Genomic DNA, 16,723 nt, shown 5'->3' with positions numbered 1-16,723 from the left:
AATGTACTGGCTGCGAAATTCCCTGTGGTCTGTGAGCAGGTGGTGGAACATCCAGATTTCCAAGCTCCTCTGTTTTCCTCGAATTCACCAAACTTCTCAGCCCTGGGAATGCCTTGGGGCGCAGAAAATTTGAAAACAAACGTGTGTTTACAAATTCACCCTCACCACCAGTTGTAATATTACTGTATTTTCCCAGTAGAATTTTTATTCAGTGCTGCCTTCAGGATAGTGTCAAGGGCAAACACACTCTAAAATATATCGAGGGGACTTCCCTGGTGGCGCAGTGGTTGGGAATCCGTCTGCTAATGCAGGAGACACGGGTTCGAGCCCTGGTCCGGGAAGATCCCACATGCCGCGGAGCAACTCAGCCCGTGCTCCGCAACTACTGAGCCTGCGCTCTACAACCTGCAAGCCACAACTACTGAAGCCCGCTCACCTAGAGCCCGTGCTCCGCAACAAGAGAAGCCACCGCAATGAGAAGCCTGCGCACAGCAACAAAGACCCAACGCGGCCAAAAATAAAGAAATAAAATAAATAAATTTATTAAAAAAAAAAAAAAAAAAAAAAGAAGCCATCTGGAGAGACAGAGATGCAAAAGACCAGAGACTATAAGAGGAATAGAGAGATGGTTTCTAAACGCTGGGGAATGAAAAATATTGCTACATGGGAATAACTGGATTGATCCCAATCGCTGAGGCTAATCAAGAAGGCCCAGTGTCAGACAAGAAATTTGAAAATTCTTTTCTTTCTACTTGGATGTTTCTTCTTACTGAACGGTTCTCATTCTGTTCAGGCCATAGAGCCTGGGTTTTCTGACTGGTGAGGGAGTAAAATAAAGAGAGCAATGATGAGAAGGAAGACGGGGAACAGGCCTGGCCTGGGAGGGGACACCCAAGGCCGGCTCCTTAAGCAAAAGTCAAGAATGAGTGCAGCTTTGAGTCTGTTTACCAATAGCCTATGGCCACTTCTACACACAGTCAAACCCACCACAGGCCATCGTTCTGCTTGATGTAAATCACCATCACTCTACGTCTCCTCACTCTGAATGACGCTGCCGAGCCAGACGACGGCGGAGCACTAGCTTCTCTCATCGTCCAAAATCATTAGGGGTGTGTGTGTGTGTGTGTGTGTGTGTGCGTGCGCACATGTACATGCTCACATGTGGCCAAAACGTAGAAGTGAGAAATCCCCAGCCCAGTCAGATATGGCCTTCAGTATTATTTTATTTTGGCTTGTGGAACAAGGTTTATTTCTTGTTTATGTTTTAAATTTGGGTTTTTTGCTTTTGTTTTGGTGTGAAAAATGTGACACAGCTTTTAAAGTAATAGTATCTTAAGACAAGGTATGAGATGTCATGAAAGTTGGGTATGACCCGAATATGACTCTGTGTATTTCTTTCTAATACGTGTATTTCTGCCTATGTCTCTGGGCCTGGGCACATCTTGCTCTGCTTTTGTTCCTGCATCACTTCTTTTAAACTGTCTCTATTTGTCTACTTCCATCTGTCTCCTCTGTTTTTGCCTCTTTTTCCCACAATTTTCTTTTTTCCCATTCATTTATTCAAAGTTACATTAAATGGCAACCACTGTATATTGTTTCTAAGAATTATCAAATTCCTCTTCCCCCCAACTCTGAATCAAGTAGCTTTTTCATGCAGGTACTTCAGTTGATCTTTGAAAGTTCAGTGCCCTTGAGAAAAAAAATGTTGACTGTTTCCCTGACCCGGGATGGAGTTTTCCAGAAACGTCCGTCATGTCAACCCTCTATTGATATACACAGAATGCTGATGCCTTTCAAGGCTGGTGAGAAATAAGTCGGTAAAAGGAGAACCCGGACTCTCAGGTGCAGAGAGGAACGAGACAATGTAAAAATGAAAAGACATGAGACATTTAATTATACTCTCTGATTTTAAACTTTGAAACATGGAACGCATAGCTCTATAAAGCATGGAGCAGGAACTGAAAATGTGACAACCTGGTCAAAGTTTGAATTTTTCCAAATCTACAAACAAGGTTTTTTGATCTTAAAACGATTCAGACCTGTGACTGGGACTTTCCCTAATTTGTTTCTCAGAAAACAGACCTCCGACGGGCCTCAGGCTACAAAGCTTCCAGAATCCTGGACACCAGTGAAATCTTCAGAGCCAGCCGGCACCACCTCGCAGGCAGTCAGTATTGAATACACACGGGTTGAAATTCATTAGAGAAAAAATAAGTATGCTGGAAATTAGTTTTACCCTGGAATATACTACTGCACTTTCTAAGAATCTCTCGATTGCCTATAATGGCTGGAAGGCCTCATGTTTCACACCAATAATTCCAGTATTAGTGGGAAACTCAGAAGACATGAGGAAAGACTGAATTCATTATTAATGAAGGACTGCCGCCCTCTAAGGAAACACAGTGCACTTAACGCCCAGCTTACCTCATCTTCCGTCAATAAATCCATGCTCTCTAATTGTAAACAGCATCCCTTGGTAGACTCCCTGGAGAGGATGACAGCCAATTAACAAGCACACTTTGGCCTTAATTAAGCTGCTTTTTCCTGTCTGTGATACTACCTCAATATCAATGGAGACGGTTGATGCTTTATTTTACTCCCATTACAGAACTGAATTCCAAGTTAATTCTTTTAAAACACGATCCAGTTAAAGCTTTTATTATCTAATGAAATGCATATTTTTTTTATTTTAAATGAGAAGGGGAATTCACTTGCAAGATTAATTTCTTTTTTGCCTCCCCCTTTTCCCTCTCCTTCTTTTTTTTTTTTTTTTTTTTTTTTTTTTGTTTTGTTTGTTTTTTTATACTGCAGGTTCTTATTAGGCATCAGTTTTATACACATCAGTGTATACATGTCAATCCCAATCGCCCAATTCAGCACACCACCATCCCCACCCCACCGCAGTTTTCCCCCCTTGGTGTCCATATGTCCATTCTCTACATCTGTGTCTCAACTTCTGCCCTGCAACCCGGTTCATCTGTACCATTTTTCTAGGTTCCGCATACATGCATTAATATACGATATTTGTTTTTCTCTTTCTGACTTACTTCACTCTGTATGACAGTCTCTAGATCCATCCACGTCTCAACAAATGACTCAATTTCGTTCCTTTTTATGGCTGAGTAATATTCCATTGTATATATGTACCACATCTTCTTTATCCATTCGTCTGTTGATGGGCATTTAGGTTGCTTCCATGACCTGGCTATTGTAAATAGTGCTGCAATGAACATTCGGGTGCATGTGTCTTTTTGAATTACGGTTTTCTCTGGGTATATGCCCAGTAGTGGGATTGCTGGGTCATATGGTAATTCTAGTTTTAGTTTTTTAAGGAACCTCCATATTGTTCTCCATAGTGGCTGTATCAATTTACATTCCCACCAACAGTGCAAGAGGGTTCCCTTTTCACCACACCCTCTCCAGCATTTGTTGTTTGTAGATTTTCTGATGATGCCCATTCTAACAGGAGTGAGGTGATACCTCATTGTAGTTTTGATTTGCATTTCTCTAATAATTAGTGATGTTGAGCATCTTTTCATGTGCTTCGTGGCCATCTGTATGTCTTCTTTGGAGAAATGTCTATTTAGGTCTTCTGCCCATTTTTGGATTGGGGTGTTTGTTTCTTTGATATTGAGCTGAATGAGCTGTTTATATATTTTGGAGATTAATCCTTTGTCCGTTGATTCATTTGCAAATATGTTCTCCCATTCTGAGGGTTGTCTTTTCGTCTTGTTTATGGTTTCCTTTGCTGTGCAAAAGCTTTGAAGTTTCATTAGGTCCCACTTGTTTATTTTTGTTTTTATTTCCATTACTCTAGGAGGTGGATCAAAAAAGATCTTGCTGTGATTTATGTCAAAGAGTGTTCTTCCTATGTTTTCCTCTAAGAGTTTTATAGTGTCCAGTCTTATATTTAGGTCTCTAATCCATTTTGAGTTTATTTTTGTGTATGGTGTTAGGGAGTATTCTAATTTCATTCTTTTACATGTAGCTGTCCAGTTTTCCCAGCACCACTTATTGAAGAGACTGTCTTTTCTCCATTGTATATCTTTGCCTCCTTTGTCATAGATTAGTTGACCATAGGTGCGTGGGTTAATGTCTGGGCTTTCTATCTTGTTCCATTGATCTATGTTTCTGTTTTTGTGCCAGTACCATATTGTCTTGATTACTGTAGCTTTGTAGTATAGTCTGAAGTCAGGGAGTCTGATTCCTCCAGCTCCATTTTTTTGCCTCAAGACTGCTTTGCCTATTCGGGGTCTTTTGTGTCTCCATACAAATTTTAAGATGATTTGTTCTAGCTCCGTAAAAAATGCCATTGGTAATTTGATAGGGATTGCATTGAATCTGTAGATTGCTTTGGGTAGTATACTCATTTTCACAATGTTGATTCTTCCAATCCAAGAACATGGTATATCTCTCCATCTGTTGGTATCATCTTTAATTTCTTTCATCAGTGTCTTATAGTTTTCTGCATACAGGTCTTTTGTCTCCCTAGGTAGGTTTATTCCTAGGTATTTTATTCTTTTTGTTGCAATGGTAAATGGGAGTGTTTCCATAATTTCTCTTTCAGATTTTTCATCATTAGTGTATAGGAATGCAAGAGATTTCTGTGCATTAATTTTGTATCCTGCAACTTTACCATATTCATTAATTAGCTCTAGCAGTTTTCTCGTGGCAGTTTTAGGATTCTCTATGTATAGTATCATGTCATCCGCAAACAGTGACAGTTTTACTTCTTCTTTTCCAATTTGTATTCCTTTTATTTCTTTTTCTTCTCTGATTGCCGTGGCTAGGACTTCCAAAACTATGTTGAATAATAGTGGTGAGAGTGGACATCCTTGTCTCGTTCCTGATCTTAGAGGAAATGCTTTCAGTTTTTCACCATTGAGAATGATGTTTGCTGTGGGTTTGTCATATATGGCCTTTATTATGTTGAGGTAGGTTCCCTCTATGCCCACTTTCTGGAGAGTTTTTATCAGAAATGGGTGTTGAATTTTGTCAAAAGCTTTTTCTGCATCTATTGAGATGATCATATGGTTTTTCTTCTTCAATTTGTTAATATGGTGTATCACATTGATTGATTTGCGTATATTGAAGAATCCTTGCATCCCTGGGATAAATCCCACTTGATCGTGGTGTATGATCCTTTTAATGTGTTGTTGGATTCTGTTTGCTAGTATTTTGTTGAGGATTTTTGCATCTATATTCATCAGTGATATTGGTCTGTAATTTTCTTTTTTTGTAGTGTCTTTGTCTGGTTTTGGTATCAGGGTGATGGTGGCCTCATAGAATGAGTTTGGGAGTGTTCCTTCCTCTGCAATTTTTTGGAAGAGTTTGAGAAGGATGGGTGTTAGCTCTTCTCTAAATGTTTGATAGAATTCACCTGTGAAGCCATCTGGTCCTGGACTTTTGTTTGTTGGAAGATTTTTAATCACAGTTTCAATTTCATTACTTGTGATTGGTCTGTTCATATTTTCTATTTCTTCCTGGTTCAGTCTTGGAAGGTTATACCTTTCTAAGAATTTGTCCATTTCTTCCAGGTTGTCCATTTTATTGGCATAAAGTTGCTTGTAGTAGTCTCTTAGGATGCTTTGTATTTCTGCAGTGTCTGTTGTAACTTCTCCTTTTTCATTTCTGATTTTATTGATTTGAGTCCTCTCCCTCTTTTTCTTGATGAGTCTGGCTAATGGCTTATCAATTTTGTTTATCTTCTCAAAGAACCAACTTTTAGTTTTATTGATCTTTGCTATTGTTTTCTTTGTTTCTATTTCATTTATTTCTGCTCTGATCTTTATGATTTCTTTCCTTCTGCTAACTTTGGGTTTTGTTTGTTCTTCTTTCTCTAGTTTCTTTAAGTGTAAGGTTAGATTGTTTACTTGAGCTTTTTCTTGTTTCTTTAGGTAGGCTTGTATAGCTATAAGCTTCCCTCTTAGAACTGCTTTTGCTGCATCCCATAGGTTTTGGGTCGTCGTGTCTTCATTGTCATGTGTCTCTAGGTATTTTTTGATTTCCTCTTTGATTTCTTCAGTGATCTCTTGGTTATTTAGTAACGTATTGTTTAGCCTCCATGTGTTTGTCCTTTTTACCTTTTTTTCCCTGTAATTCATTTCTAATCTCATAGCATTGTGGTCAGAAAAGATGCTTGATATGATTTCAATTTTCTTAAATTTACTGAGGCTTGATTTGTGACCCAAGATGTGATCTATCTTGGAGAATGTTCCGTGCGCACTTGAGAAGAACGTGTAATCTGCTGTTTTTGGATGGAATGTCCGATATATATCAATGAAATCTATCTGGTCTATTGTGTCATTTAAAGCTTCTGTTTCCTTATTTATTTTCATTTTGGATGATCTGTCCATTGGTGTAAGTGAGGTGTTAAAGTCCCCCACTATGATTGTGTTACTTTCAATTCCCTCTTTTATAGCTGTTAGCAGTTGCCTTATGTATTGAGGTGCTCCTATGTTGGGTGCATATATATTTATAATTGTTATATCTTCTTCTTGGATTGATCCCTGGATCATTATGTAGTGTCCTTCCTTGTCTCTTGTAACATTCTTTATTTTAAAGTCTATTTTATCTGATATGAGTATAGCTACTCCAGCTTTCTTTTGATTTCCATTTGCATGGAATATCTTTTTCCATCCCCTCACTTTCAGTCTGTATGTGTCCCTAGGTCTAAAGTGGGTCTCTTGTAGACAGCATATATATGGGTCTTGTTTTTGTATCCATTCAGCCAGTCTATGTCTTTTGGTTGGGGCATTTAATCCATTCACGTTTAAGGTAATAATCGATATGTATGTTCCTATGACCATTTTCTTAATTGTTTTGGGTTTGTTTTTGTAGGTCCTTTTCTTCTCTTGTGTTTCCCACTTAGAGAAGTTCCTTTAGCATTTGTTGTAGAGCTGGTTTGGTGGTGCTGAATTCTCTTAGCTTTTGCTTGTCTGTAAAGCTTTTGATTTCTCCATCAAATCTAAATGAGATCCTTGCCGGGTAGAGTAATCTTGGTTGTAGGTTCTTCCCTTTCATCACTTTAAGTATATCATGCCACTCCCTTCTGGCTTGCAGAGTTTCTGCTGAGAAATCAGCTGTTAACCTTATGGGAGTTCCCTTGTATGTTATTTGTCGTTTTTCCCTTGCTGCTTTCAATAATTTTTCTTTGTCTTTAATTTTTGCCACTTTGATTACTATGTGTCTCGGCGTGTTTCTCCTTGGGTTTATCCTGTATGGGACTCTCTGTGCTTCCTGGACTTGGGTGGCTATTTCCTTTCCCATGTTAGGGAAGTTTTCGACTATAATCTCTTCAAATATTTTCTCTGGTCCTTTCTCTCTCTCTTCTCCTTCTGGGACCCCTATAATGCGAATGTTGTTGCGTTTAATGTTGTCCCAGAGGTCTCTTAGGCTGTCTTCATTTCTTTTCATTCTTTTTTCTTTAGTCTGTTCCGCAGCAGTGAATTCCATCATTCTGTCTTCCAGGTCACTTATCCGTTCTTCTGCCTCAGTTATTCTGCTATTGATTCCTTCTAGTGTAGTTTTCATTTCAGTTATTGTATTGGTCATCTCTGTTTGTTTGTTCTTTAATTCTTCTAGGTCTTTGTTAATCATTTCTTGCATCTTCTCAATCTTTGCCTCCATTCTTATTCCGAGGTCCTGGATCATCTTCACTATCATTATTCTGAATTCTTTTTCTGGAAGGTTGCCTAGCTCCACTTCATTTAGTTGTTTTTCTGGGGTTTTTTCTTGTTCCTTCATCTGGTACATAGCCCTCTGCCTTTTCATCTTGTCTATCTTTCTGTAACTGTGGTTTTTGGTCCACAGGCTGCAGGATTATAGTTTTTCTTGCTTCTGTTGTCTGCCCTCTGGTGGTTGAGGCTATCTAAGAGGCTTGATGGGAGGCTCTGGTGGTGGGTAGAGCTGACTGTTGCTGTTCCCTCTCCTTCTTAACTCATGGTCTAAGAGGGTATTAGTTTGCTAGGGCTGCTGTAACAAAGTGCCACAGACTGGGTGGCTGAAACCCCAGAAATTTATTTTCTCAAAGTTCTGGAGGCTAGAAGTTTGAGATCAAAGTGTTGGCAGGATTGGTTTCTTCTGAGACCTCTCTCCTCGGCTTTTTTTTTTTTTTTTTTTTTTTCTCTCCTTGGCTTTTTGATGGCCATCTTCTCCCTGTGTCTTCACATCATCTGACCTTTGTATGTGTCTGTGTCCAAATTTCCCCTTGTTATGAGGACACCGGTCAGATTGGATTGGGGCCCATCCTAATGGACTCATTTTAGCAAAATCACCTCTTTAAAGGCCATTTCTCCAAATATAGTCACATTCTGAGGTACTAGGGGTTAGGACTTCAACATATAAAATTTGAGGGGACACAATTCAGCCCCTAACTGTGAGGATGTGGTGACATTTCCAGGGAGAGGCAGTAGAGTATATGGTTAAGGGCACTGCTTCCAGAGCCAGACCGTCTGGGTTCAGATCTCAGCTTTCCCACTTCCCTGTGTGACTTTGGGCAAGTCACTTAAGTTTTCTGCCCTTTAGTTCCTCCATCTGTAAAATGGGTTAATAATGATGCCTCCCTCAGGGGGTTTTTATGAAAAGTAAATAAGTGCTTTATACATAGAAAGCCCTCTATAAATGTTTGCTACAATTATTTCAAGCTTTTTCCTCAAAATGCTTAAAGAGGGCTTGTACATTTTCCTCATAAGGGAAATGAATGCTGTGTAAATGTACTATAAAAATGTGAAGAACATCTTGATTCCCCACGGTGTCACGAATTGAGATGATTATTTTAAAAATTTCTTTTACATTCTTTTATACTCAAAATTTCTTTTATACTCAAAATATATAATGACTCTTGTGTTAGGGCATGAAATGGATTGGGGCCATATGTGGCAGATTTCAGTCAAGACTATACCCTCCCACCGTCTTCACCCCAGTCCTATATCTTCTCCTCCATCCAAACCAAAGCAGGTTTCAAGTGTGTGGCTTGTTCTACCTGAGCAAACCTGGTCCAAATTCAGATGCCTTCATTTTTACAGCAAAACCCTAATTCTGGACCAATATCCTTCTTTACTGCTATACACTGGTAGCTAAGTATTTCTGGAGAAAATGTCTGACCGCATGGGTAAGTTCTACTAAAATATCATGATCTCCAGCCTCTCCTGGGCCTTCTGCACCGCTGCATCTTTCCCTTATCCCGGGTCCTCATCATCTCCCATTCCCCTAGGGAGCTATTCCCCACTCTTACCTCTGCATCTGAGTCTTGTACTCAAAGCGCACCTCTCTCTTGGCCCCTGATAACTTTTTTGCTCTTCACCAGGAGCACAGTGGTTCTAGCAACACCAAACTGCTTAATTCCACACACACCACGTTGACTCTCCTCTGGGCCTTTGCTCTTGCACAGAAAATGCCTTCTTTTCCACCAGGCTCCTCTGCCTTTGTCTGACTTCCTTTCACTCTTAGGACTTGCCTCAGACATCGCATCCTCCTCTCTTAAGCCCTCGTCCATCAGCAACCCTGCCTCACCCGAGCTGGGTGGCGCTCCTCCCAGTGCTTCCGTCACTCCCTGCACACGTCTCCAGCACTGTTCTTTTGACACTGCTATACAATTTATCTGTTGATGTATCCATCTCTCCCAATAAACTGAGCTCCTTGCAGTCAGAAGTCCTGTGTGTTCATTACTGAATTTCACTGTCCAGCACAGTAGATGTTCCAAACGAGTCCTGTCTTTCCTCCAGTACACAGGCTGTATTGAAATCACTTGCGTTCTAAGCTCTTGAGGGACAGGGGTCAGACTTAACTGTTTTTCTTCTTTTGTCAATCAGGGTTCTTAGCTGTGAAGAACAAAACCCATCTGTGTTGATTTAAGTATGCAAGGATTTTGCTAAAAGGAATTGGGTAGCTCACTGAACCAGTGGGAAAATCAGAAAGTAGGTATGAAAAAAGGAAACTAAAAGCAGCCAGGACCACACTCAAAATCACACCACCAAACCAGGCCACCTGATGTCCAGAATGCACTGCCTTCCCACTGGCACTGCCGACTGTTCCTGGAAATGACAGGCTGCTGCAGCATCTGCCACAGGCCTCCCTCTTGGTGGATTATCCACCCCCCCTACTTCCTGGCCTCTCTGGCTCCCACGTGCACCAGGGTGCATGCACCTGATTGGCTAAGCCTCAAAGTGCCCATGCTCAGAATGAAGGTGAATAGCTGATGTTTTCAGCCTGGTCAGAGATGGTGAGGTAATTCCTCAAATAAGGAAGGTGGCTCAGATAATGGTGGCCAGACAATAACAAATATCTATTACAGATCCCTCAGGCTTAGCACAGTCTGGCAAACAGTAAGTGCTAAGTAAACGCAGATTAAAAAGTAAAGTATGAATGAATCGCCTCTAATTGTGTTTCCAGAAACCCACTTTTTTTATTGAATAAATTTGACATAATAACATTGTGTAAATTTAAGGTATACAGTGTGTTACCTTGATACATTTATATATTGCAATATGATTCCCATTGTAGAGATATTCATCACACTACATAATTATAGTACAACACTGTTGTCTATATTCATTATACTGTGCATTAGATCTCTGTGGCTTATTCGCTACTTGTTGCAAGTTTATACCCTTAAACAACATCAAACTTGTCCCCCCACCCCAGTCCCATCTCCTGGTAACAATTTTACTCTCTGTTTTTTACAAGGTTACCTTTTTTAGATTCCACATATAAGTGAAATACAGTATTTGTCTTTCTCTGTCTGACTTGTCTCACTTAGCATAATGTGCTCAATTAAATACAATGAAATATTATTCAGCCATGAGAAAGGAGCCTATCCTGCCATTTGCTCCAGAAACCCACTTTGCCAAAGGGGAATCTCGACCTGGCCCTACAATCCATATTTTTGAGGAGAAGGAGACGGGAGGGAAAGGATGGGAGAAAAAAAAACACTAATACGTGTTAAGTGTCTGGGATGTGCCAGGCACTGTGCAGACACTTTAGACACATCCCTACTAGTGATACAGTCCTTGCTAGATTGTAATGTGCAAGAGTGATACCAACCACGTCTGTCTTACCATTTATCATATCCCCAGTGCCTAGCACAGTGCCTGGCACACAGTAAGTAGGTCCTTGATAAATACTTGTTGGTGGTGAACAGTCCTACAAAGGTGAAACTGTGCCGTTTTGTTGATGTTCAGATCAAGTACCCCTGGCAGTCACAAAGCTAGTGAGTAGCAGCTCTGTCTGGCACCCAACGCCATGCTCTTTCTATTGTCACACCTGCATGGACGCTAAAATCTGGATTGCCAAAATGCAGGCTATTGGGAGGAGTGATGTTAGCATCATGGCAGAATAAGATGTCCCTTATTTTTGTCCCCCTTTAACATCTAAGATTTGGCCTCTATCCATGAACAAAAGTGCCTCTGGGAGCTATGGGATCCAGCACCATATGCCAAGGGACCCAGAGGCATCTCACCCACCCGTGCATTGGGTAACAGGCAGACAGACACTGGTATGGGCTGTGCAGCCAGCAGGAGCCTGTGAACCAGCTCCAACCCCTCTGGGCCACAGTCTGAGAGCACCTGGAAAATGCTGACTGGGGCAGATACCCATGGATGAGAGAGCCTTAGTAGAAGTTCAAGTTTCTAGAGGAGAAGTTCCAGCACTCTGTTGGCACAAAAAATAAAAAATAAAAAAATACAAGTTTGGATGTGTTGGAGTGGGTAAGAGGAACTTTGCCAAGTTCCTCCCCTCCAAGGCAGCCCAGCTTAGAGAAGGAAGAGCCCAGGGATCCCTCTGGTGGGGGGCTGGGGGAGTGGTGAGTGAGCGTCTGGCTGTCCCAGCTGTGCAGGACGCTGCTAAAGAAACCATCTCTCCAGAGCTGCACCCAGAGCATTGAAGCAAGAGTTCCATGATTAGGGGGAGGGAGGAGGTTGGGAAAGAGGCAGATAAGAATATCAGAGGGCATTAAAGGGACACGGTTCCTGCTGACTGTGTTCTAGACTCCAGCAGGAAGCCTGCTTATGAACTGCTGGGGAAATCTCACCAGAGGATCCCCCAACTGGCTTGTGGGTACCCCTAACACCCTGAGGGCCAAACCCACACCTACTGTAAAACTCCTACAAGAAAACAGTGGTTTCTGTAATGACCTATATGGGAAAAGAATCTAAAAAAGAGTGGATATATGTATAACTGATTCACTTTGCTGTACAGCAGAAACTAACACAACATTGTAAATCAACTATACTCCAATAAAAAAATTCTTTTTAAATAGGAAAAAAGAAAAAAAAAACAGTGGGTAAGTTTCTTGACATAGGCCTTTGCAGTTTTTTTGGATCTGACACCAAAAGCAAAAGCAACAAAAGCAAAAATAAGCAAGTGGGACCACATCAAACTAAAGAGCTTCTGCACGGCAAAAGAAACCATCAACAAAATGAAAAGGCATCCTACCAAATGGGTAAAAATATTTGCAAATCATATTCCTGGTAAGGGGTTAATATCCAAAATATATAAAAAATTCATATAACTCAATAGAAAAAAAAACACAACGATTTAAAAATGGAGAAGCTGAATAAACATTTCTCCAAAGACATACAAATGGCCAACAGGTACATGAAAAGATGCTCAATGTCACTAATCATCAGGAAAATGCAAATCAAAATCACAATGAGCTATCACTTCACATCTATTAGAATGGCTATCATCAAAAAAAAAAAAGAGAGAGAGATAACAAGTGTTGATAAGGATTTGGAGAAAAGGGAACCCTTGTGCACTGTTGGTGGGAATGTAAATTGGTGCAGTCACTATGGAAAACAGTATGGCGGTTCCTCAAAAAATTAAAAATAGAATTACCATATGATCCAGCAATTCCATTACTGGGTATATAGCCAAAGGAAATGAAAACAGGATCTGCACCACCATGTTCGATGTAGCATTATTCACAGTAGGTAAGATATGGAAACCACTTAAGAGTTTATCAATAGAGGAATAAAGAAGATGTACACATAAACAATGGAATATTATTCATCCATGAGAAAGGACATCCTGCCCTTTGCAACAACATGGATAAACCTCGAGGGCCTTATGCTAAATGAAATAAGCCAGACCAAGAAGACAAATATTGTAATGATATCACTTATATGTGGAATCTAAAAAAGCTGAACTCATAAAAACAAAGAGTAGAAAGGTAGTTACCAGGGGCCGGGGAGTGGAGGAAGTGGGGAGATGTTGGTCAAAGGCTACAAACTTACAGTTAGAAGGCGAATAAGTTCTGGAAATCTAATGCACAGCACGGTGATTACAGTTAATAATACTGTATTAGATACTTGAAAGTTGCTAAGAGATTAGATCTTAATTGTTCTCACCACAAAACAGAAATGATAGTTATAGGATATGATGGAGGTACTGGCTAGCTCCATAGCAGTAATCATACACTATATAAATGTATCAAAACAACTGCTGTGCACCTTAAACTTACCCTCTGTTATATGTCAATTATACCTCAATGACAAAAACATAATGCAGGCTATTGCTTGTGGGAGATTCTGGGCGTTTTTTTTAAGCTTCTGATTAACAAAAATCTATCTGAGGACCTTGTGGATTGGAGTCTGACTCTCTGTCCCCATCTCCCAAAGGAATCGCGTGATCGAATGTATATTCTTTCAGAGTATAGCTTCTATGAAACGGACTCTGACCTCATGGCTCAGAGGGTGTCAAAGCCCCGCTGCCGCCGCCGGCTCTTCAGGTACACATTATCAAAGTCTTCAGAAGATGGAGCCTGTCCCACAGTGATCGAACGGGGCGGCCCCTGAGGTGCTCCCACCCGCTCTGGTCCACCCCTCAGCTGGCCTGTGTGTCTGCTGGAAGTGCCCGAGGAGGCTGATTGTGGAAGAAATGTTTTCGTCATGAGAGCTGAATGCAGGCAGGTCTTCAGCTTCTGCTGGTGAGTTTAGGCATTCCAGCCTTTTCAGTTCCCCTGCCAGAGATCCTTCATGCCCCCTAGCGGTGTGAGCAGCAGAGAGACCGGGCTGGTCTACATTCCCTTTCCGGGGGACTTCGCTCGTCAGAGCCACGTTTGTTCAAGGCAAGTAAGCACAGGAAACAGACAGACAAAAACCCCTTCCGGATGGTTATCTACGGTCCCATGACTGAAAGCTTTTTTTTAATAACATCTTTATTGGAGTATAATTGCTTTACAATGGTGTGTTAGTTTCTGCTTTATAACAAAGTGAATCAGTTATACATATACATATGTTCCCATATCTCTTCCCTTTTGCGTCTCCCTGCCTCCCACCCTCCCTATCCCACCCCTCTAGGTGGTCACAAACCACCGAGCTGATCTCCCTGTGCTATGTGGCTGCTTCCCACTAGCTATCTATTTTACGTTTGATAGTGTATCTATGTCCATGCCACTCTCTCACTTTGTCACAGCTTCCCCTTCCCCTTCCCCATATCCTCAAGTCCATTCTCTAGTAGGTCTGTGTCTTTATTCCCGTCTTACCGCTAGGTTCTTCATGACCTTTTTTTTTTTTTCCTTAGATTCCATATATATGTGTTAGCATATGGTATTTGTTTTTCTCTTTCTGACTTACTTCATTCTGTATGACAGACTCTAGGTCCACCCACCTCACTACAAATAACTCAATTTCGTTTCTCTTTATGGCTAAGTAATATTCCATTGTATATATGTGCCACATCTTCTTTATCCATTCATCTGTTGATGGACACTTAGGTTGCTTCCATGTCCTGGCTATTGTAAATAGAGCTGCAATGAACATTTTGGTACATGACTCTTTGAATTATGGTTTTCTCAGGGTATATGCCCAGTAGTGGGATTGCTGGGTCATATGGTAGTTCTATTTTTAGTTTTTTTAGGAACTTCCATACTGTTCTCCATAGTGGCTGTATCAATTTACATTCCCACCAACAGCGCAAGAGGGTTCCCTTTTCTCCACACCCTCTCCAGCATTTATTGTTTGTAGATTTTTTGATGATGGCCATTCTGACCAGTGTGAGATGATATCTCATTGTAGTTTTGATTTGCATTTCTCTAATAATTAATGATGTTGAGCATTTTTCATGTGTTTGTTGGCAATCTGTATATCTTCTTATCTCTGATAAAGGAGGCAAGAATATACAGTGGAGAAAAGACAGCCTCTTCAATAAGTGGTGCTGGGAAAACTGGACAGCTACATGTAGAACTATGAAATTAGAACACTCCCTAACACCGTATACAAAAATAAACTCAAAATGGATTAAAGACCTAAATGTAAGGCCAGACACTATCAAACTCTTAGAGGAAAACATAGGCAGAACACTCTATGACATAAATCACAGTAAGATCCTTTTTGACCCAGCTCCTAGAGAAATGGAAATAAAAACACAAATAAACAAATGGGACCTAATGAAACTTAAAAGCTTTTGCACAGCAAAGGAAACCATAAACAAGACCAAAAGACAACCCTCAGAATGGGAGAAAATATTTGCAAATGAAGCAGCTGACAAAGGATTAATCTCCAAGATTTACAAGCAGCTCATGCAGCTCAATAACAAAAAAACAAACAACCCAATCCAAAAGTGGGCAGAAGACCTAAATAGACATTTCTCCAAAGAAGATATACATATTACCAACAAACACATGAAAGCTTTTTTTTAAAAATTAATTAATTAATTAATTTTTTGGGGTGTGTTGGGTCTTCGTTTCTGTGCGAGGGCTTTCTCTAGTTGCGGCGAGTGGGGGCCACTCTTCATCACGGTGCGCGGGCCTCTCACTGTCGCGGCCTCTCTTGTTGCGGAGCACAGGCTCCAGACGCGCAGGCTCAGTAGTTGTGGCTCACGGGTCTAGTTGCTCTGCGGCATGTGGGATCTTTCCAGACCAGGGCTCGAACCCGTGTCCCCTGCATTGGCAGGCAGATTCTCAACCAATGTGCTACCAGGGAAGCCCATGAAAGCTTTTTAATGAGGAAATGTCCTCCAGGAAAAAAGTATTTGCACACATTTGATGGAAAATAAAAAGGGCCCTTTGGCTGGGCCGCACCTCGCGTCCTCCACGGCAGCCTCCTCAGCGTGTTCTACGTGGACGGTGCCCAGAGCCCAGCACCGGTGATGGCCCTCCTGGCGTGGCGAAGTACAACTGCCCTGGAGTGTTACTGCATCTTCTTAGGTGCTGAGCCAGGGCTGAGGCGTGGAGGAGTCCCCTGCTTCGGACATGGAGCAGCTGCCCGGCTCTGCTTGTAGAGGAAAGGGACCTGCGCTCAGCCCAGCACTGTTGCCCTGGCTTAGTGCCCACAGGAGAGGGCTGCCCACACGTTTCTTTCTGAAAGCACATGATGACTAAATGGGAGATGAGCCAAGGCCCTTATGACTTTGGCCTTGCCCTGACACAGTCACATTTCTTTTGGGAGCTGTCATGATATAGTTGACGGGACACTGGTTTTGAAATCAAACACTGCCTCCTTCGGAAGCCATTTGTTAGCTGTGTGACCTTGAAAAATTAACACAGTCCCTCTGATCATGTTTCCATCTGTAAACAGGGTTAATGATACGTTTCTTACAGAATTGCTGCGAGAACTAAATATCTATCTATCATCTATCCATCTATCTATATCTCATACATATAGACTCACACACATACAGGAAGTGTCGAATAGGATACCTAGCACATAGCAGGTGCTCAATGCCAGTCAGTTCCTTCATCTTCCCATATCGTCACAATCGTCCACTCTCAGATCCCTCTGTGCCT

At 41.3% G+C, this 16,723-nt stretch overlaps 1 protein-coding gene across 15 annotated transcripts in view; it reads right to left on the bottom strand.

Moving 5' to 3' along the window:
• Nucleotides 1-16,723, bottom strand: part of LOC309635220 (DNA helicase MCM9) — a 131,493-nt gene that overhangs the window by 23,735 nt on the left and 91,035 nt on the right. For 4 of the 15 annotated variants that reach the window (XR_014248688.1, XR_014248689.1, XR_014248690.1 and 1 more), the window contains exon 13: nt 2,425-2,485. The exons of 7 other annotated variants lie outside the window; for them this stretch is intronic. Coding sequence is in view for 4 of the 8 variants with exons in the window: in XM_082406110.1 (XP_082262236.1) it covers nt 2,305-2,485 (181 nt within the window). In the remaining 4 variants the exon portion in view is untranslated. 4 more of the 15 variants (XM_082406103.1, XM_082406110.1, XM_082406102.1 and 1 more) reach the window with 4 other exon arrangements.

Source organism: Balaenoptera borealis, assembly GCF_965194805.1.
Source record: "Balaenoptera borealis genome assembly, chromosome: 9".
Classification (NCBI taxonomy): Eukaryota; Metazoa; Chordata; class Mammalia; order Artiodactyla; family Balaenopteridae; genus Balaenoptera; species Balaenoptera borealis.
This window is presented reverse-complemented; position numbering and strand designations above follow the sequence as displayed.